This window comes from Amphibalanus amphitrite, unplaced genomic scaffold (genome assembly GCF_019059575.1).
Source record: "Amphibalanus amphitrite isolate SeventyFive unplaced genomic scaffold, NRLGWU_Aamphi_draft 000125F_arrow, whole genome shotgun sequence".
In the NCBI taxonomy this organism is placed as follows: Eukaryota; Metazoa; Arthropoda; class Thecostraca; order Balanomorpha; family Balanidae; genus Amphibalanus; species Amphibalanus amphitrite.
Window position 1 is genome coordinate 266,576 of NW_024881620.1, and position 22,808 is coordinate 289,383.

General features: G+C 50.5%; 2 protein-coding genes across 2 annotated transcripts in view; both read right to left on the minus strand.

Moving 5' to 3' along the window:
* Positions 1–1,512, minus strand: part of LOC122381705 — an 83,153-nt gene extending 81,641 nt beyond the window's left edge. Inside the window, exon 1 of the mRNA XM_043366193.1 lies at positions 1,239–1,512. Within this exon, the coding sequence (XP_043222128.1) occupies positions 1,239–1,495 (257 nt within the window). The 5' untranslated portion in view covers positions 1,496–1,512. The remainder of the gene's footprint in view (positions 1–1,238) is intronic.
* Positions 1,513–9,433: 7,921 nt separating this feature from the next.
* LOC122381679 (serine/threonine-protein kinase Nek4-like) lies at positions 9,434–21,655 on the minus strand. The gene is made up of 12 exons (XM_043366146.1): positions 21,182–21,655; positions 20,766–20,897; positions 18,518–18,665; positions 18,222–18,365; positions 17,268–17,394; positions 16,546–16,637; positions 15,746–16,067; positions 15,353–15,502; positions 11,745–12,115; positions 10,877–11,409; positions 10,452–10,624; positions 9,434–10,143 (listed from the first exon to the last, which is right to left on the minus strand). Exons 1-12 carry the CDS (start codon positions 21,504–21,506, stop codon positions 9,934–9,936), a joined length of 2,727 nt encoding a protein of 908 aa, XP_043222081.1. The 5' UTR covers positions 21,507–21,655; the 3' UTR covers positions 9,434–9,933.
* Between the last annotated feature and the right edge of the window lie 1,153 nt (positions 21,656–22,808).

Here is a 22,808-nt window from a genome sequence, read left to right on the forward strand (position 1 = left end):
CTGTCACCAAGCGAGTTAAATTGCATCCTAAATCTTTATTTTTTCCTCCGACTTACTGCGGGATGCTGTTGAATCATTTAACAAAAGTTGTCACTGCTTTTATACCCCGGGAAAATTGTTTTCACTCAAAAATGCTTTTGAAAGGCATTGAACCACCACAGCCCTCCAGCGTCCTATCTTACAGCACCATGTCAGCAGAGCTCTCCCTCAACCTCCGCTCCGTCCCACTGCGCCTCTGCCGTGCCGGGATCAGCGGCTCCACCCCTCAGCACGCGCTTCTCCCATCGCCGCTGTCGTTCGGCCGGCCCGGCGGGACGATGGCACATGCCAGCCGCAAATAAACGACACATGTGAGAATGAACGACCCTACCGACCGACCAACCTAATCCAGAGCCGAGACAATCTGACAGCTTAACGGGGACCGGACAGCCGCGCCGAGTGAATTGGAGCAGGATGAGCCGGACACAGACAGGACTGGGACTGGGACTGGACAGGACTGGGACAGGACAGGACTGGGACAGGACAGGACTGGGACTGGACAGGACTGGGGCAGGACAGGACTGGGACAGGACAGGACTGGGACAGGACAGGACTGGGACCGGACAGGACTGGGACTCGACATGACTGAGACTGGAAAGGACTGGGAGTGGACTGGGACAGGACAGGACGGACAGGACTGGGACTGGACTGGACTGGACATGCATAACATTATTCTCTGGACATTACAGGAGTTCAAGCTTCTCTTTAAAGTTCCACCCTGTGTCCAAAGTATCTGTGTGCGGTACACAGGCACAGGCCCTTGAACTTTTTCTTATCTGGGTCGCGTAAGACCGGTGGTAGTGAAATATATACGACAAAGCTGAATTTAGCAGTCACGGCCGCGCCGGTGGCCTAGTTCTGTAGATTGCCTGCGTTCGCCGACCATTCTGGTGCCGATTTATCCGGCCAAAGAGCTTACGAAGAGTTACAATCTCAACGACTCGAGCTGCCCCGACACGCAATCTCCTGCACAAACGGTGTCATCCAATGGTAACGACACAAGGTGGTTTTCTGCTGATAGCAGATTAAACGTTACTAAAGCTTTATAGTTTAAACGTTAATAGACCTCGTAATAGAAAATTTTAAGCTATGTTCATCTACTGGACGGTGGACCAACTGGTCAAAGCATCGACACAACATCGTTTGATCGTTAGCCTGATAGCGCGCGGGGGAGGTAGATTACGCTGTTTTCTACTCACCTGTTGGTTAGCAGGGCAGTCAGAATGGTCTCCGTAGACTCGTCGCTGACGGTTACTAGCGAGCCGTCCAGTGCGGCACAGGCAGCAGCCGCCTCCTGCCACCTGGCCGTCTCCTCAGACGCCAGGTAACACCAGCCGTCGTGGGCGGCCCACGGCCAGCCGCAGGCAGCAGTGGTGTTATCTACCGGCTCGGCTGACCAGCGCAGCTCCAGCACTGGTTCCGGCTCCGGCTCCTGTACTGGTTCCCGCGCCGCCATGCCCCGTCTACGCCCCCTCTCTGACGGTACACCCTGCGCCTCGGATCTATGCACAGCCGGCAGACTCGACACCACCCGAGGCTCTGAGGTCGTCCTTGAACTAGACCGACCTACCTCGGCCAGCGTGATTGTCACACTATTTGTCACTGTCACTAACGTTACGCTGCTCCGCACGGTCCGGTTGTACGCAGCGTCGCCGTCCACGAATGACACCACCACTGATCTGTTGTTTGCCGCAGTCAACCACAGCTGGGCTCGGTAGCTCAGCGGCAGCCGCAGCGTCAGTTGACACTGTAGACCGTTCGCGTTTACTGTCCGACCTCCCTCGGCATCCTGTAACACCTCATCCTCACACGCACTCCTATCAAAAAATACCACATGGAAAAGGAAGGCGGCGTCTCCCGCGCGGTGTGTGTACAGCGATAAGGCATTCGATCGGTTGGTGACAGCGTTGACGCCGTGTCCCGGCGCCGGTTTACCGCACAGCCGGTGCAGCTGTTCGCTGGCGGCCTGGTGCAGCTGGACAGCAGCGCTCAGCCGGCCGCGCCACCGCACGTCTGTCAGCTGCAAGAAACTGCGCTGACACCGGCCCGGCACCCCGCGCACGGATAGTTTGGTGAACCGGGCGCCCTGACGGAGGCCGTCGCGAGGTGGGCGGACGATATAACAGTCCGGGAGCCGCGGGACGTCCGAATCGCTCAGAGTGGAGACGTCCGGCCTCAGCTGCAGCTGGCACCCTGTGGAGGGAGTACGGGACGGCGTCAGATGACGGATATAATGCAGTTTCTGTACGGAGACGGCATTGGGGTGGCGTAAAAACATTCATTTTAAGCCTACTTATGAGAAAACTAAAACACCTAGAAACAGTAGAGTTTTATATATACATACCATACCATACCATAGAAAACATAGCGGATCCCATTTTCCGTTCCGTATCATATCTGTCATTCACCCCTGGTCACGTGCGTGCGATAGGGTCAGCGCCTGTTGACAGAGCTGGCCCCGGTGTTTGTTGACGAGGTCGACCCCAATGCGTCACGGGACGCACGGTGACCCCTGCTGACATCTGGCCTGGGACCGGTGCGTGTCACAGGTCGCCAATTTCCCGCGGTCATCGCACATGCAGCAGACCGCCCCCTCGTGGAGCATTCATCATGAATACGAATCGATGACCACTACGCGGCAAGGATTGGTCTTCCATACAAAGACCCTTATCACAAATTGATGTTATTGATCGAAGTGTGGGCGGCCGCGCACAAAGTGAGTCTATCGCATGAGAAATGCAAAATGGCGTACTGTACTATAGAAGCCGACTACATTTCGCACGAGGTCAAACAAAAGTCTTTTTACTAACAAGGAACGTGCCACGAGAAATAGGAGCGTGCGCTAATGGGACAGTAAAGTGTACTTACAAAACATATAGTTTAATCGATTTACAGCAACCAAACATAACTTTGGTTGAATAGAACGTACATCACAAATCCCAAACCTATATTAAACATGTATGTAACTAGCTATATTGGTGTTGTCAGGCTTCATATGATTTCATAGGTATAACTGACAAGTTGAAATGAGAAAGCCGAGGACAAATAGATGGGCAAGTACCATTACGAGTACAAGTACGAGTACATCAGGCGCTTCCTGTGATTATCATTGTTCGATAGCGCCACACAGTTCCCACGCCTGATACTCTAGAAAAAGCTCACGAGCAGCATTTATGCATGGGAAACGTCAACAGGCGTCCACCCACGACGTACTACGTGAGCACGCAAAGGACGTCTGACGAAGAGCAGTGGAGGAAAATAAATCATTCATCAGCTACCCATCGTCCACCTGGAAGGTAACATGATGCGTGCACAAGACGGAGCAGGCTATACTCTATGAAACATCTTTCTATGAAAGGCACTAGCACATAAAGAAACTGGTGTACGAGTAGATAACCAGAAAATCGGTCAAGGAGACGATAGCCAAGCTGAACCGAACTGGGGCGTGGCAGGGTCGCAGAATGGAAAGTTAAATGGAAGGTTTTCAGTGTCATATGTTATAAGAAGTCCATTGGTCATTTTCCTTCACCTTGCTTGTTTTCCTATTTTAATCTTTTTTTTTTTGCAAAGTCTGTTGCCGCCGCTTTCCAGCCGTCTGTCCCGATACAGCATCGATAGATCGGCGAATCCGTCCGTCGGTCGAGCTGCTCAGACTTTCGTTATAAATCATGAGACGGGATAAGCGCTTTTGAAACTTTCCTTAACTTCTAAAGCGGACTTAGCTACTCAATGTCTCTGAGGATACCGCACAAAGTTCCGACCTCCTGCCTCGCTGAGCTCTGAATGTCAGTAACGGCTGATTGCCTGGAACAGGATGGCGGTCTGCGAACGATTTATCCAGTATCCAATCCATCCATTTTGACTGCGTGGGCGATCCCGAGCTGTTCCCGGCGTAATTTCGAGCCACGAGTTCCGCGACGAATCTCGCGCCGCGATTCAATATACCGAGCAAAATCGCGTGCACTTTAACTGAAATGCGTGCACTACCACCTAAATTGGGCGCAAAAAGAGTGCTGTTATATTTCGATAGCTTAACGAGTGGCTGATTGTTCAAGTAGGTTATCCAAACGATTGCAAATCAAACGTTGGAGTAACATAAAACCTGTCACAAAGACGATCGACAATGTCTCCTCGGCATCCACTTCGGCACCAGAATCGCGGTGTATTAATACCTTCGGTCTGATTCGGCACGCGTTCCCAGAATTTCAATTTCCTGCGGATATCAAACTTTCAGCTGGTTTTCGACTGAGCGCGCGTGCTGTAAGCTGGCTGAGAAGTACCCCAAAAGAGGCGCAGAGTGCGCCTACCGGTCGTACACTCACCCTCGGTCAGCTGATGAGCTATTGATGAGTTCGATTTCCAGGCGGTCGAACCGGAGACATTAGGTGCAGCGCAAGTTGCGAAAGATTGAGCAGCAGCGATGCAGCCAGCAATCGTTAGAATCAGCGGCTATATATGGCCGCCATGACTGATCTTTAGCGACCTACCACGCCGTGAACAACGTTACGACCCTTCCGTGACTCCGAGTCTAAAAGGCAACAGTGTTGTGCTGGGCAGCAAAAAAGGGTCTCTAAGGCGCAGGGCGATGAATTCGGAAATGTTAATTTAGCGGAAATACAACATAATAAATTAATTCTAAAGTGACGGTAGCGAAGCATAATTATTTGCTACCATTTATCAAAAACTCTATCAAACTGTCGTCTCTTCTCTCGTCTCTGCCTTTCCCTGTTCTCTTCTTATCCCTCTCCGCCCCTTTTCTCCCCACTGGCTATCTCTCTTTATTTCACTTATTTTATTTAGGTAATATATAATTATTAACTATCGCGTATCTGCCTTCAGTTCAGTCGCATTTAAACAACACATGAACAAAAGTTCTAAATGCATATGCAGCAGCAGGGGAAGGAAGCAATAACTTACCTGAAGCAACAGATTCATTGTGGGTCACCTTTTGCGCCGACCCGTCATCCCACAATATTAATGCACTGCAAACGGAAGATTATTTGGTATTAGAGAAATAAAACATGGAAAACAGGCAAATGTGGGTGGAATAAGACATCATAAAACGACATTTTTTAGTATTTTAAAAACATATTATGTGAGCTTCAGGCACAAGTTAGCATAAATTCAGCACATTGGCAACAGAGACGAGGCATCTTTGTGATGCCTCAACCTCGCCCAGGAAATGATATGACCCCACCTCACCTGAGCCAGAGGACAGCCGGCGGGTCGCCGGTGTGTGGCAGCAGCCAGCTGGCAGAGGCCACTCCGGCAGCTGGCAGCAGCAGCAGCTGCCCGGCCGAGCAGCGGCGCAGCTGGTGAGGGGAGTCCAGCAAGAGACCCGCGGAAGCCGCCAGCAGGACCGAGACGGCCGGCTGGCCGTCCGGCCGGGCAGCCAGCACCGACACTGCCGCAGGTCACGGAACAGCAGGTCACGGTATAGGCACGGAAAGGTCACGTGACTCCACGTGAGTCATATGACATTCATGGTACGGTCAATCACGGTCACAAGAACTCAGTCTCGTGACAGACCTGATGCAGTCACGGTACGGTCACGGGTCAGTTTCCTAAAAATCGTAGTTGAAAATATTACCGTAATAAATGTTACCAAACTTGCCACATATGGCGAAGTCAGGCTCGACAAATACACCAGCAAAGCACAACGGCTACGAACTTAGGGAAGAGAAGTATCAGAACATTACAAGCTTTTTTAATGTCCTTTTATTTGATCTTAATTATGAGAAAGGTAGGCTACTTTATTAACCACCGATTGAATTATAATGCTATGTAGAGGTCTATACCTACCCTACATTTAGCATAATTAATCACATGTCATCATTTTACGCAAAGTACTTCTTCTAATGCAATTCATGAAACCAACAGTATCAAAACGTATAAAACTAATTGCATGCGTTGATGGCGGTACATTTAAACGCAGAGAGATGTTTTGGTCGTTTTGGTAGGAAAATGGCGTTAATTTAAACTGAATCAAATTAACACGCTTTGTTTTAATAATCAAACTCTTTGCATTATGAAGATCAGGACTCAGCGTGCATCCAGGTATGTTCGAGCCTCATCTGTACCCCGCCACTCGGCCAACTATCGGGTCTCTGACCCATCTCTCGTCCGCGGTGGGCCCGTGTTAGCCACACCCGATCAATACTCAGTGCGGCCGAGCCCGTCCAGTTGGGAGCCAGAGCCATAATGAGCGATAGTTCTATCGCGCCGCGTGAGAACTTGGCGCGACGGGAATGGTGGGGCGGCTCACACCATGATGGAACCTGGGGCGACGGGAATGGTGGGGAGGCTCGCACCAATGGTCCCTGGGGCGCCGGCATGGAGCTGTGTCAGCTCACTTGGCACGCCTTCGGAGTTTGGCGCACAGACAGCGTACAGGACCAGTGCACATTGCCTGCAGCAGCTCACACGTATGGAACTTGGTTTTATCGGAAGCGCCACGCCAGCTCACAGCTGCTGAACCGGAGTCGGGTATTTTGGAACCAGACGATGCCCAAATGAAAACCAAATACTTCTCTTTGTTGATCTGTACACAAATAAAGTTGGATCGCTGGACGTATATGTGATAAATAAGTGTTCAGTAAAGTTAGCCTTATGCATAGCTATGTAAATACATACATAGCGAGCTGGGCACCAGGCTAGCCAATACCAGAACGATTCGCCTTTCACGGCTCGGTACCCTATTCCCCTAGCGCAATGTCCCGTCAATCCTTAGCCAGTTGCGATTCCAGCGAATTGGATGTCGGACGCAGCGTAAATTCAATAGTGTAGATTTCATCGTGGGTCAATGTCTGGCAGCGCCGGCCCGAGTTACATCACTGTCGTACGGTATACTCGTACTTATTGGTAGGCATTGGACAACATAGGTGTAGCCGACTATACTGGCTGCTGATGCAGCGGCGGTCTCTGATGAAAATGCTTCATAGGATGGCCTCAGGCAGAGCAGCAGACAGCGCCATCACCTGACCACATCATTGCCACTCTGACGTCCTTTCATAGGGGTTTAAAGTGATGGAAGGCATCAATCACGACCTCGAGAGGCTTCAGCGCAGGACGCGGCCCTCACCACGTCTCTGTCGCAGCCTTATAGTGGTTTCAGACGCCCTTTGAGGCCCAGCCCATCAGTCCAAAGTGCCGTGGGTGGCACCCGCTGGCGATGGCTTTATTAAACCAGATCCCACCGATGTTGAGTGCAGTTAACTGATCAGATAGCGCTGCGGATATATCTGATCAGGTGCTCTGCGTTAAGAGAGCAAGATTGCCAGACTTTTTAAGCCACGCCCAATTAAGGGTAATTATTGCCTGCACTTGTTAACTATCGCTACGACTTAATGATTGCATTCAATCGCAGAAAATCCATTGGTAATGATACTAATCCAACAATACAACAGGAAACAAGTTCAATAAGCTTCAGAGCCCGTTCAAATTTGGAACATTTCATTCTTTTCTCAAGCTCGCTATTTTTACTTCCTCTACACAGCACATTCTCATTAGTCAAGTGAGTTCCCGATGACATGTCCAGGCAATGCGTTGCTTACGGAGGCTCCAATACATCACTCGTTTAAGCTTTAGGTTATAGATAGGTACGTTCGAATCCCTTATACGTTTGCTGCTTTCTGCGTCCCATTAAAGTGAGCGAGCAACGAAACGGCTCATTCACCATAAATTGTTTTTGACCACATCTATCACATGCTGTTTCTATCGAAACATTTGAAAGCACCTCCGAATTCGTGCAATTTGTTTTTGTAAGGACGTTCACAGGTAATAACAACTTTTTACCAATTTATGCTTTTCTCGCGCCCTCTCTCCTAGTTCACTGCTCATTCGAACTAGTCCCGGTCCAACATTTTCGACGACGACATTAGGCCATTCAAAATCCATCAATCTCCGACCCTTACCATTATAGCTGATGCTGGCGACCAGACCCGGCGCCGTCTCAAATTTCTCACTCCGCACCACAATAGCCGCATTATTTCGTGTCACCCACGTCACATTAGGGCCCAGGTCACACCCGACACTCTCGGCGGACACTCTGGTTGCACCCAGCACTAACACCAGCAGGGTGGCCGCCGCCACTGTCACTGCACCGCCCATACCCCGTGTCACATGGCCGGCGACCGCCCGCAACCGACCGCCCCCGGCCGCCGTCCCGCACTGCCCCGGGCGCCGCCACTGTCCGCCGTCCCCCCCCCCCCCCCCGAGACCCGGCGGGGGGGGGGGGGGGGGTGCGACGGGGAGGGGCCGTCTGCGCACAGGTGGGCACTGAATCAATGCCCGCACACGATTGGACAACAGGCGACCTCTGCGACCGGGTCGCGGCGGCCGGCTCCCCGTGCCTAGTCGGGTAGCAGGGACAGCACAGGGTAAACGAGCGACGAATATAGGCGTTTGCCAGCATCTGTCTTGGGGTGATAGCACGCAACTGAGTCGTCGGCTGTTCAGGCGAAATGAAAAAGAAGGCGTTGCCGGTTTTATACGACGTCTAGCTTGGGCACCTACGTTCAAAATGGCACCTTACTGGATCGGATGAGACTGTAAGATTCATTAGAACGGCGAGGCCCACAGGCCACAGCCATACACACATCGGCGCCGCAAACGCCCGTACGTACTCGGCGGCGGCATCGTGTGAACCCATGACTCATATGAAACACCCAGTGACACCTAGCGGTCGGCCAGACATTGCACTGACGTGGAAGTGACTACAGGCGGCGGCGCCCCACGAACTGCACCCTTCCCTTTGCTGACAAACCATCACAGAGGGAACATCTTTCCCCACCTCCTCCCCACTCCCCCACTATTACATTATCTTCCCTCCCAACCCATTGTCTCCTCCTTTCATCAGTCCGTCTCGTCTTTCAGCAGGAAATCACGGCACTGACCCTATGCAGGACGCTGATCGACAGAGGGCGTGAAAGGAGTCGAGACAGAGTCGCGCCAAAAGAAAATTGGTATATGAAGGTTACTCGTACCACCGATCGCCGAGCACGTGCTAATGGACGTGTACGGCCGGCAACACTGTATAACCGGCCTCTCGGACTTGACTGATAGAAGTATTCACTTGTAGACGAAGCAATACTTTGCAACGATTTCGCTTCGGAGTGTGGGAGCCGTATAGCTCTGAAGAGAAGGTACATTACTTGTCACAAGAAAGTCATAAAATGGTCATGTATGTGATAAACGATTTTGATATAACATACGATTCAGATTATTAAAGGCATAATTCAAAGCCTATTAGTTACAATAGCAAAGCCGAACGAAAGGCAAACTTCTATCACGGTAAAAGAGCACTATCGTTTCAGTAGGCAGCCCGGTGTGCATCTTGAAGAAATAATACTGCATCAATATATAGTTAAAATACGATCACCGTCACACACACTTATTAAAACCGCAGTTTATTCACGTTGGTCGAATTCGACATGGAACACATCCATACAAACACCTCGTATGAACGTGAATCATCGTATATGCTTAAATATATTCTAAAAACCTAAAATATTAAAATAGAAATAACGGCTGGTAGCTCAGCTGAGTAATACCACAGATACTTGTTACGTGTAATGCTACACTTGCGTCGACTATTCCAGCGGTCCGAATATATTTGTAAATTATGCAGTGACTTAACGTCCCAACAGATAGTCTCAAAGGAACTCTTATACAGTGACGAAAAAATGCAAAGACAAATGATTTGTCTATAAAAGTATATAAGCTTCCAATATGTTTAAAAGCAAAGCGGCACTTCACCCCTTGGCCGGTCTTAGGCACTATATGAAAGCACTGGGATGTCCACTGAGCACATCAATGCTGCCGACAAGGTGTTTTCCGTAGTGGAATCCTGGCAGACTGCAACTCCTGAACATGTCTCCGCTCCGCTCCCCTCACTCAGCGAGTGCTGGGGGAGCGGCGCGGCGCGGCGGCGCTGGCGGCCGGCCGGCCCGCCGCCGCTCTCAGCTGCACAGCCTGCACCAGCAGCGGCAGAAGGTACAGCTGCTCCTTCCCGAGCGCGGCCAGCAGCTGTCCCGGCTCTGCGCCGCCCTCCCAGCTGGCCAGCAGGCGACCCAGCACAGCGTTCAGCCGCTCACCGCCCAGCGTCTGCCGGCCAGAGAGGTACAGATTCCTAATTGGACGGCACGAGAATCGCGGCTGGTCGGCCGGCCGAACACGGCCAACATTCTGCCGCGCTATTCCGGGACGGGAGTGCACTATTCATTAGGTGGAGCACGTGGCTACCAATTAATGGCTATACACATTGGGCTAGATACAATTTCTTTGTTTCCGAATCAATTATTCATGGACAATAATGCATACAATCGGTTACAATAAAGTACGCAATTTGGCAAATGTAATCCACACGAATGTGTAGCGGACTGAATAAGCCTGAAGGCGTCTGTGAGTCTCACCTTTGCCAGGTGCTGCAGCAGTGCGGTATCATCTGGCTGCGTCCCGGGTCGGAGACGGGCCGACCACATCAGCCGTGCCAGTTCCTCATCCTTGGCATACCGACACTGGGCGCAGATCAGCGAACAGCATGTGCCACCAGCGCACTCGGCGGAGCGCGCGTGTAGCTGACCACCTGGCGAGCGAATACAACACACAGTCATTCGGGAGGCCACGAGTAGTTAATAGAACTCCGGCTCACGCCAGTACTTGTGGAAATTTGGCAAGGGATTATTTTGGTCTTACATCAACACTCCTATGTTTAACATCTAAACAAATCACCGAAATTAGAGCCACAGGGATCTACTTAGCAGTTAGCATAGGTGGCTCCATGTTTGTAAGGTTGGCCGAAGGAGCTACGAGTGTCCATTAGTCACTGATGACTCACCTGCCAGCTGGATGCTGTTGTGATTGACATCCGGCAGTCGGCTGACGAGCGTCGACTCCTGACTGTCGCTGTCCGTCTCCTCCATATCAGCACTCTCCTGACGGGAGGTCTTCCCTGCCAGAGAGGTGGGGCTGTCGTCCCGTCTGGAGGACAGGCTGCCCTGGTGCTGCCGGACCTCCAGCGACAGCCGGCGCCGGTTGGCCGGCCGCTCCTGAGCGCTGCCGGTGCTGGAGCTGGACACTGAACTGTCGCTGCGCTGCGCCGGCCGCGGCCGCTGCTGCTGCTGCTGTTGTTTCTTGGCAGCCTCACCAGCAGGCTCGCTGATCGCTGGTGTCTGTCCCTCCATCCGGCCGCGGGAGGCGCCTTCTCCGTGGCTGCTCGATCGCTCCCCGTTAGCCGTCGGCTGCTCCCTGGCAGGACCACTGTTTCCGACCGTACTTCCCGTGCTCATGTTGCTGGTGGCACTGATGGTGCTGCTGCTGCGGGAGACGGGACGTCGCTCCACCGGCCGAGCTATTGTCGGTCCAGACGGCCTGCCGTACAGCCAGAACGGTACTCATTACTCAGTTAAGTCCGGCGTCAAATAATCCAATGTTAAATGATACTCGGCACATCAGCCAAACTTAGTCGGCCTCCATATTTGGAATATAATAAAAGGAAAGCACACATAATTAAACACGTAACAAGTGATACATAAGTGACGGCGACAAACACATTCATTTTACTGTACCCCGTGGTGGCTGCTGGTATCAATTTCTTAAACAAAATAATGAAATGTAACAAACAGACGTCATCGTTTATAATGATACTCGGGCACGACGGCAGCAATATGTTTTCAAAGTCATCCACCACAGTCAAACCGTCCTACCTTGGTGCCGGGGCGTCCAGGAACCGGGCGTTTCTAGTGTTCAGTGGCGGCGACGACCTGCCGGAGCCCCCAGCCACCGGTGATCGGCTCTGCCGTACCGGGGAGCGCGACCCGCCGTTAGGACGCGATGAGCGGGGAGAGTGCGGGGAGCGAGGAGCAGCGCGAGCCACGCTCAGACTGGGCCGACGGAACACACGTGTTGGAGAGCGGTCACGGCGCGGGCACGACCGAGGCTCGGAGGGTTCGGATGGGTCGGATGGCTCGGCAGGGTCACTGGCACTGCGGGGGCGCACAGCCTCCTGGCGAGAGAACTTGTTCTTGAGCACCTGGCGAATGAGCGCGCTAGGCCCGCGACTCGACTGGCCGCGACCCTGTGAATGAAAAGACAAAAACAGTTGCTAGCATCCCAGATAAAGAGATGAGTTTAGCAATGTCATGCTGTAAGATACATTTTCAACAGACAACATAATTATATCAACAACAGAAAGAGATATCCAAGCATAGGTTGGTTTCACCTTTTGCGATGGTCCCCTTTTTTCTTTCAACACACAGTGCACATCTCAGCTGGCTGAGATAAGCCAGGCGGTCACAGATGCTTTGATTTGCGCCTTGATGTGAGCACTATGGCTACGAAGCCCGGATATAAGAGCGAAAATTTATCGCAAATGGCGCCATTTGTTCCTTACGAGAGGAAACTATTACCATGTCATTTTAAGTTGGAAAGATGAAACCCTGAACGAAGAGATTCGTCCTTTAGCTTGCACAAACCTGCCGGGCGTTTGGCAGCAATGTCGCTTGATAATGTAGGTAAACGAAAGAAGGGTTTAACCCTCGCCGGCACAGGCCATTTTGCGTCCTTCGACGGCACAAGGGGGGGGGGGGGGGGGTTGGTACGACCCCCCCTCGCGTTTGGCCCCTGATCGAGCTAGAGCTTCGCGGAAAAAACGAGCGTGTTGCCCGTCACGAGAGGAAGCCGATGATACCCAATTTTAAGGTCCTAGGTCATCGGGTGACCTTCCAGGCAGGGCTGCGGAGTCGGAGTCGGAGTCGGAGTCGGAGTCGGTCGGAGTCGACAGTTGTGACCGGAGTCGGAGTCGGAGTCGATATTGGAAAACCCAGCCGGAGTCGGAGTCGGAGTCACCGAAAATCTGTCGACTCCGCAGCCCTGCCAGGTGTGCGGAGTCGGAGTCGGGAGTTGGAGTCGATCGGAGTCGACATTTCTGCCCGGAGTCGGAGTCGAAGTCGGAGTTGGTTTTTGAAAGCCGGAGTCGGAGTCGGAGTCGGAGTCGCCGTAAATCCATCGACTCCGCAGCCCTGCTTCCAGGTCAGGTCAATGACCCGAAAACCGGGAAAATCGGGACCTGTTAGAAAGTCGTAAAGTGTGGCTGCTATGTGGTTTTTCGGGGTGCTGATCACGAATATCGTGTTAGTTTTGATCAGAGATGATGTTTTTAAGCATTTAGACCAGGTCGGGTCAGGTCAGGTCAGGTCAACCGGTAGGGGTTGTGACGGGTATTCGTAATACGTGTCAACCGCCTCTGACAGCTTCGTAACATGTTACGAAGACACCAAAACTACTTCGTAAATGTTCAAATGGTTGCTAAATTCGAATTCAGCTCCAAAAACTAGCCTAGAAACATGTAAAACTCGAAAAAGTGAACCGAGGTCACCCGAGGTCACCAAAGGTCAATGACCTGACCTGACCTTCAGGTGACCTTGACACCCACCCTAATGTATGGGAGCAACATCAAATCACATGTTTGAACGTTTGAAACCACGAAAAGCTTGCAAACGCGCGGCTAATGCGAGCCGACATACGCCGAATCGCGATTTCGGCCAAAGATGGTCACGGAAAAGAAGTCACAGGTCAAAGGTCATTGGGGTCAGGGTAATGAAATTTTCAGAGAACGTGTAAAATTGATCAATGCGAGGGTACTGAAAGTTTCGTCGCAATCGGCCGCTTTTTACGCGAGTTATTCGCGAAAAACCTTAGGGGGTTGCATCAGCCCCCCCCCCCACCCCCTGTGCCGGCGAGGGTTAAGGGCCATTACCCCGTCTGCCCCTTTAGTAGGCATTATTACTGAAAGTTAACAGTTTTAATTGACAGTCATATTCGTAGCGGTTATAATAACAGTTATAACAGTAAATTCTGATGAATATTCTGACGTATGGTCAGAATATTCACAGCCTCTCGGTAATTCCGGATTCTGAAACGGGACATTACATTGAAGTAAGTCTTGTGGAATCAACGTCGAGACGAAGGATGCTTTAACCTAACAGCCGCGCAACTGGTGGGTTCTACTTCTTAGATAGCTGATGGCTGTTGCGTTGATTGGCTTGTGTTAGTTGGGCTCGCTGTTTTTTGTTCTTGTCCGAGCGCTTTCGTGACAACTACCGTTATGCATAAGCGTTGCATGTCACTCTTTCTAATAAAACTACTGATGTACTTGATAATACAGAATGCAGCTTGGAGAACGCTGTCCGCCATTACAATCAGCATGACTTACATACCGGCGCCAGCCGCCATAAGAACCAATACACAGGGGACACATCAACCGACTTTCCAGCGATAAACGTTCGGGCCGAATGGCTTGTCGATAGCAATATTACCCGCACTGCGACGTTATGCACGGCAATAAAACAAAACTAACTATGCAACACATTTTGTGAGACAGGAATCGAACTTCAGCATGCAAGTCGCTCATTATCCGCTATATCATCGGATGACCGATAAAAGGGCTCAATAAACGTTAGCCGTTGAGCGTACAGGTCTCGCGGGTTTTAGCGGCAGGTTTTGCACCTATGAAATTTAGTATACTTTAGGCTATATCTTGGCCGTCTAAAGCCTTTGAGTGTTGAAAATGCGATAGGCTTGTTCGTTCACAAGCCTGCCATGAACATTTTTAAAATGGCTTCATCGTAGTTCGATTAGTTTCTACTTTCTGAGATTAACAGGAAATGTAAAAGAACAAAACCTATCGCTTAATCTCGCGAGAGCCGTACCTAATTGCGATGCGATGTGGATAGAAACATCGACTTTGGGTCCGGGCATCCTTTGGATAATTTCTCCAAGAAGTTATAAAAGCAACGAAAATTACACAAATGATTACAAATATTTTTCAGACTGAAAAAAATATTTGACAACCTTGTAGATGTAGAAGAACCTGCAGGCTGGCCTGTAAGCAGGCGTTCGTTCGAATGATCTACACTCGCACTTGTTAGGCTAGCCCGCAATACAAATGTGCCTTGCGGCACAGCCTACCAACCAGACGACGAAACGCGCTGCGGGGATGGACAGTACGACAAACACTCGCATATTTTTCAGCTAAGCTGATCCAATGAGTGGGAGTGAGATTGTAAATGGGACTCTTTTTTGGTAAGTTTCCCGATTTTTCTGATGAACATAAATTTAAAGTCTTTTTACTGTCTGAGGACTGTCTGTGTGAAGATCGCAAGATGACTGCACTTTAGGACTGTGTCTGAGGTCCACTTGAGTAGGACAGGTATACCAAACCGCTAAACTTTGGTTTAGCTGTCTCACTGCTTGGTGCGTGGGGACTGTGAGGACTGGTTGAGGACAGCTTGAGGACGACTGTCTGACCACTGACCTTTGGTTTCACCGCTCCGTTGCCGGGCGTGTGAGGACTGTTCACACGCTGTCCGTCCGCAGCCCGCCGTCTCCTGCTCTCCGGGCTGAGGCTGGAGAGTGAGGAGCTGCGCTGGCGAGGCGCCGCCGACACCACCTCCACCGGGGAGCCCTGCGCGACACATAAGATAGCGGTGCTAATGTTACTCGTCGTATGGCCAAACGAACTTCGCACGCGATTTAATGGAAATCTGGATTCGTGTGCGTTTAGATAAGAAGGTAACATGAAACATCATAAAGTGTGTTGGAGATACTCGCAGAGCAATGCCCTCAAATCAAGAATAAGTTTGTTACCGCCGAGTTCGTGCCCATCGAAAACAACAACACATGCTATAAGTCGCCGGCGGTCTCTTACCGCGTCCTCTGAGCGGCGTCTAGCGACGGCAGGTTGCTCCACTCTGGCTCGGTATCCGTCCCAGTCGGACTCGGCCTCCAGCTGGTTAGCGTACTGGGACCGCCAGGCGGACTGCTGACGGCGTCCCGACTGCTGCTCAGTCTCCGGGGCTACCTCAGAAACTGGGGTTGGTGCTGGGGTTGTAGTGTTGCTCGGAGGGGCGGGCGGAGGGGTGGACGGGGCAGGGTCACCGGCCGCCTCAGGCTGGTCTTTGGCGCCTCTCGTCTCCAGGGAGTCTGTCGACATCGACGACACGCAGATCTCCTCCTGGCTGGACGTCAGGCTGAAAAAGCAAATGAGATACCGTTAGCCGGAACGGCTAGGAGCAGTAACTAGAAGTCGCTTCAAGGGTCAATACAATGCCTACTCCTGAGGCCAGTTTTACCAACAAAAAAGAAAAGCCGACTACCGGAATTTTTCGCCTAAAGACCGCTTCACATACGGAGCGTAAACGTGCTGGGCACGTAAGCGGATAGAGCTTTACCGTTTACGCTCCGCATGTGAATTGTGATGCGGTTTTTAGGCAAAAATTCCGGCAGGCGGCTATTTTTCTGTTGGTAAAACTGGCCTCTGCTCAAGTTTGCCTAGGCCATCCCTGCTGGACCATTTTGATGTCCACCGCTCTATCCCTGTCCGCCCGAGTCCGTCAGACCGGCCGTGTCCACCCGTCTTTGTCCGATCGTTAGGTATCCGGTGTGTCTCCTTGTTCTCCCGTGTCCGTCTGAATCTGTCCGCGTTCGCTGCGTGTCCGTCGCACCGACCTGTCTCGGTCGTCGGAGCCGTTACTGGAGCCCGGCGCCGAGCTGCCGGTGGCCCGGTGACTGCCGCGGGGTGACATGGCAGCGTTCTGCCACTGAAACAGGAACAGGGAGACCGGATAGCAGTGAAATCGATACCCAGGCCCACCGGTGGACTCAGACCAACACACGGCCTCGTCAGACAGGCAGATGATGTGGCAACAGCGAAACATTGCAAGAAAACATGTCTATTTGATGCTGTTAAAATGCCTCAAACACCATTTGAGACGTTCAGCTGCCTTACCACATTCTATGGCCAGCGAAGAGATTGCGAAGAGAATGAATAGATCGCCAGTTCAACCTTTAATACAAAACGCTGGCGGTCTGTTTCATAATTAACATCTGTAAAGGCTATTCTGGCTAAACTTCTCGCCTCTCGTTTAACATTCAACTGCTATTAAACATGTATGTTTGCGCCACAGCCAAGCAGAAGCATACATTTTTAGCACGAGCTTGGTTCGGGCTAAGCCTGTCCCAAACGAGGAAGTCTGGTATTCACACTCTCCCAGCCGCTCCCGACATTTTCCAGTCCTCCATCCCTCCTCCCCGTTTACCTTACCCTCCCCACAGCCCATCTCCGATATCGCCATCTCAGATTACCTCCTGAGAGCGGCGTCCGCGCCAGACACCACATTGACGTCACAGAATGACGTCACAGACGGGGATTGACGTCACACCCTGCTCACCTCGACGTACGAATCCACGTAGGGTTTGAGTGCGGGGATCATGAGCACCTGTTCGGCGGAGGGCCGCCGCTCGGGCTGGGTACGCAGCAGGACGGTCACCAGATCTCGCAGCAGCAGACTGTAGTGGCTGTCAACGGAGCGATAGAATTGAGCCATGCGAGCTGACAGAATCGTGTATTAAACGCAGAGCAAGAGATAGCGGGAACGATATCAACTTTTCATGATAATTGATCAATCATCGAAATTGAACTAATCAGAAATCGCAAGTATCGGCAAAATTGGAGGATGACGGTGAAAAAAATCAGCTCACCTCTTTGTAGTTTAGGCCTAGACAATTGACATTGGTATACACTGCAGGATGTTTTAGATCGTTTGAGGTACCCAATTTCACTGTGCCGTAAGTAATAAACAAATAAGAATGCTGAAATTATTTCTTTGACACTGGAAGTTGCTGACATCCGGTCTGTTGCAGGCACAGTCAGCACAATATAGCCACCGCTTTCACTTTGTGCGGAACTGAAACGGACTGCTATCTGACCCGGCCGCCGGGGACGATTTACGAGACATTTTTCTTCCGACCGAGATGCCGGGATGGGAGATTTCTAAAGAGCAAAGGTCAACAAGACCATGCCATTGAAGAAAGGAGGATCGCCGAATTGTGAATCCAATGTTTCAGTATAAGTAACCAAGCCACAACACGGCCCATTTACCGACTACCGTCTGACACATTCAATCAATGCGAAGAAATATACACATTTCTGCTATATCTTAACATTCGAAACTATTATGGGGTGACCTAGATTCAAACAGTGATAACAACGAAGATTGCGGGCAAAGTAAATATCAACACTGCCGATTCCACGTCACCACATACCTATATAAATGTGGGGCAGTCGAAGATCGATCCTTACCGCTGAGCCCAGTAATAGTCACTGAACCCGCCTCATTGCTGACCTGGGTATGGGGCTGTAGCGGGCCTGCAGGATCTTCAGCACCAGGTTCTCGAAGCTGCTGGCGTTGAAGGGGTGGGTGAGGCAGCACATCTCGTAAACGATGCAGCCCACGGCCCACTGGTCAGACTTGTGGTTGTACGGTTGTCTGAAAACAAAACAAACAAATCAAAAGCGAAGCATCGTCATTAATAGTTAGCCTGCAACAAATCTCAATCTTGGAAAGGTTTGTAAATTTCATACGACAGCAAGGGTAAGATGCACTGTCATATATTATATGGTTCCGACTCTGTCACTTACCTCTGGCAAATCTCCGGAGACAGGTAGTAAGGTGTTCCTATAGCCGTAGTCGCCAGCTCTTGGGTACTCCGCAAGGTTCGAGCGATACCAAAGTCGCCGACCTTCACTAAATTTTCACTCGTCAAAAATATGTTTTGGGTCTTCAAGTCTGAAAAGAAAAAAAATATATTACGGCAAAATATAATCACCTTCGTAAAAACACTGTCTTACTTAGCACCAGTGGTTTCCGCATGCGATAGGATGAGCGATAAACGATAAACGATAATTATTGCTGTTAAGTAAATCGGTTATCGTTATCGTTTATCGCTAAATTTTCAAAATCATCGCTCATCCACTTATCGCAAGTAACAAAAATTATGAACGATAAACGATAAAATGTAAAACGGGATGATGGAAAAATGGAAGACGATCGACAGCGTATGCCACGCGACAGTATGTGTGCGCAACCTGTTGCCAACTGCCAAGTCTATAGATCTGCAAATAAATTTAAAGTACACTTTTTAAGCTGTATTTCTTATCGCTTTTGTTATTACATATATAAAAATCAAAATGTCCGTATGTATGTATGTATGTAACGCGTCCGTCACGCTTGGCGGGCTATTGCTCCGGAACGGTGCGGGCTACGGGGGTGAAATTTTCGACTGAAGTCGGACGCGTGCATCTGTTTGTCGTATTAAATTTTGGAGGGGGTGGGTTCGGTGGTTTGCACGTGGCGGGCGCATCTTTGTGGGATTTTGGGCCGCGGCCGGTTTCGAGCAGACGGCACGCGCCTTAGGCTCAGTTTCTTCGCTGCGAAACTGAGTGAACTTAAAGCCGGCAGGTCACTGACCTTTGGCAATGAATACCGGAACAGAGCACCGCCGGCCAGGAGGAGACGCCAAATTTATTCTGGCAATAACTCGGCCGCTACTGGGCCGATTTTGATGAAAATTGATTTATTACGCTGCGCGTAATGCTGTCCGTCTAGTTACTTATATAAAAATCAAAATGTCCGTATGTATGTATGTATGTAACGCGTCAGTCACGCTTGGCGGGCTATTGCTCCGGAACGGTGCGAGCTACGGGGGTGAAATTTTGGACTTAAGTCGGACGCGTGCATCTGTTTGTTGTATTAAATTTTGGAGGGGGTGGGTTCGGTGGTTTGCACGTGGCGGGCGCATCTTTGCGGGATTTTGGGCCGCGGCCGGTGCCGATCAGAGATCACGCGCCTTAGGCTCAGTTTCTTCGCTTGCAAAACCATGAGCGGAAACATCCCTGGGGGTCGTTGACCTTTGGCAATGAATACCGGAACAGAGTACCGCCGGCCAGGAGGAGACGCCAAATTTATTCTGGCCATAACTCGGCCGCTACTGGGCCGATTTTAATGAAAATTGATTCATTACGCTGCGCGTAATGCTGTCCCTCTTTACGCTGCGCGTAATGCTGTCCCTCTAGTTTACATATATAAAAATCAAAATGTCCGTATGTATGTATGTATGTAACGCGTCAGTCACGCTTGGCGGGCTATTGCTCCGGAACGGTGCGGGCTACGGGGGTGAAATTTTGAACGTAAGTCGGACGCGTGCATCTGTTTGTTGTATTAAATTTTGAAAGAGGTGGGTGCGGTGGTTTGCACGTGGCGGGCGCATCTTTGCGGAATTTTGGGCCGCGGCCGGCGCCGATCAGAGAGCACGCGCCTTAGGCTCAGCTTCTTCGCTTGCAAAACTGAGCGGAATCAGAGCCGGAAGGTCACTGACCTTTGGCAATGAATACCGGAACAGGGCACCGCCGGCCAAGAGGAGACGCCAAATTTATTCTGGCAATAACTCGCCCGTTACTGGGCCGATTTTAATGAAAATTGATTTATTACGCTGCGCGTAATGCTGTCCCTCTAGTCGCTGTTAAAAAACAATTATCGTTATCGTTGTATCGTTTATCGTTTCGTTATCGCTGTTAACAAAACAATTACCGTTATCGTTTTATCGTTTTATCGCTATCGCTGTTAATTTTTTGCAAATTTTTATCGCTTATCGTTTATCGTTATCGCAAACCTTACTTATCGTTTTATCGTTATCGCAGGTCCGAAAATTACTTATCGCGGAAAGCACTGCTTAGCACGACACAACTATAAGATATAAATATAAAAATGAATTATATATGTCCCTCTGAACATTTAGGTATATTTCATTGTTCTGATAGCCTGTGCGCCAAGCGATTCAAGAGAAGAAAAATGAAGTATATCATAGAAACATATTGTCCTCCTCCTCACCTCTATGTAGGATATTTTTGCTGTGCAGGTACTGGACAGCAAAAGTGATCTGGATGAACCAGTTCAGGATCAGCTCCTCGGGAAAGTGATCGTTGGTAGCTCGCTGGTTCACGATGCGAGCGTACAGGTCACCTGAAAACAGCCGCAAAAGTAACATAAGCCAATTAGCATTTTATAGATATAGCGGCAGTTATTTCGAGCTCAAACGTAATTTTACTACAGGCCAATATCATATTGAAATTTAATGTCCAAGAGTGTATTCCTAATTGAAATCTCATTCAAAGCCGATACTATTCGATCATACAAGCGAAGATATCATTCGAAACAGATAGTCAGCGTTTTCCCCTAAGTGCAGCGTCCCCCGTACTCCTGCAATCCCCCACACAGCGCCTCCGCGGAGAGCGAAGCGGACCCACCTCCGTCGGCGTACTCCATGACGATGTTGAGCGAGCCAGTCAGCTGGTCGATGAACGCCTCCTTGTAGCGGATGATGTTGACGTGCTTGCACTGCGACAGGATGGCCACCTCGTTGACGCTTTGCTCTCGCTCCTGTTCAGGCAGCGCCGTCACCTTGATCTCCTTGACGACATACTGTCGGCCGCTGGCGCGCGACCGCACCAGCCACGCGTGGCCGAACGTCCCCGAGCCGATCTGTTCGAGACGCTCATAGCGCGCCGCGCTGCCGCCGCTGCCGCTGCCGTCGCCGGTGCTGCTGCTGCCGCCTCCTCCACCGCCGCTCATCGTGACCGGGTCACAGGCCGACTGAGCGGGCGCGCGGCGCACCGGCCCGGCCGCCGGGTCACTCCCGTCACCGCCCCGGGCGGGTCGTGGCAGGGGCGGACCCAGGGGCGGCGGAGAGGGGAGTGTAAGCAGAGGCGAGCTCAGGTGTAATGGCTAGGGAGGGTGGAAGCATAAACTCTGTGCTTGGATATTGAAGCTGGCGCCAGGCTATATGTACCAAACGTATGCGTCATATCTAACCAGCGAGATGTATTGATGTGTGTAGGGAACGGATCTTCTATCGAGAACAAGGTGTTGAACTAAGCTATCTAACGTTGATGAAAGAATGGCCGATAAGTGCCTTTTCGCATTTGATATTTCTACCGCATTGCCGGAAAGACATTTTATCTTATTTCTGCATGGCTCAGGAACCGGGCTAACGGAACGTGGAAACACTCCCCACCAAACGCTGTGTAAGTATACCCCGCGTTCGTTGTCTCTCGGACGACGAAGATTCTACGTCGTCCGGCCAATCCCGTTCAAGGTCAGTGGGGGCTCGGCTGCGGTTATGGAACGTGATTGGCCGGACGACGTAGAATCTTCGTCGTCTGAGAGACATCGCACCCGGAGATAATGTCGCCCATTTGCTATTCAGTGCCAAAAGCCTTTTTGGACAGTACCTATCTCCCCCTGCAGCTTTTAATACCTACCACGCTTCTCGATCCACCAATGCTTTACTGCTTCAGCTTCCCAAATTCCATTGCTTGTAGATATGCTATGCGGTACAGTATACTTTCAGGCGCTTACTACTAGCGTCATCTATAGAGTGGTTAGGTAACGATAGTTTATTCAATGTCGGTGGCGCAGCATGCATCGTCGCGTAGCCTGGAATCACGGCAAGGAAAGCAGAGATTTGTGAGCGCTGCCCAGGAAGAGTATTGAAGAGTGGGAGGTACTAAGCTTTTGCCTTTGACCAAGCAAACCAGTTATATAAGCAAACGTTTTATCATCATTTTACCCAAATATTTGTTATGCTATCTCAGATGTGGCAAATGTTTGTCGGCGTATCACGTGAACCATAGTGACGGTCATAGTGAGCCATTGCATGCGGTAGCAAGAGGTTGTTTTAATAGACCGATAAGACCATATTTACATTTTTATCAATAAAACGCGGGAGGTATTCACCTCATATAACGCAAACTTTACATCTACACCATTATACCATCGATTAGTTTATTTCTCAGAAAAGTCGAAACCATTAACCAACCAATGTATTTTTAATTTTATTACAGAGGTATCGTTGTGAAAAGAACGACTTAAGCA

Excerpts from the sequence above, each read along its gene's own strand:
- LOC122381679 (XM_043366146.1), bottom strand. The coding sequence starts at position 21,506 with ATGAGCGGCGGTGGAGGAGGCGGCAGCAGCAGCACCGGCGACGGCAGC. Across the intron at positions 16,638-17,267 it reads ACGTGGATTCGTACGTCGAG|TGGCAGAACGCTGCCATGTC; the intron begins GTGAGCAGGGTG and ends TTCCTGTTTCAG. Across the intron at positions 15,503-15,745 it reads GACGCCGCTCAGAGGACGCG|GGCTCCCCGGTGGAGGTGGT; the intron begins GTAAGAGACCGC and ends TGTGTCGCGCAG.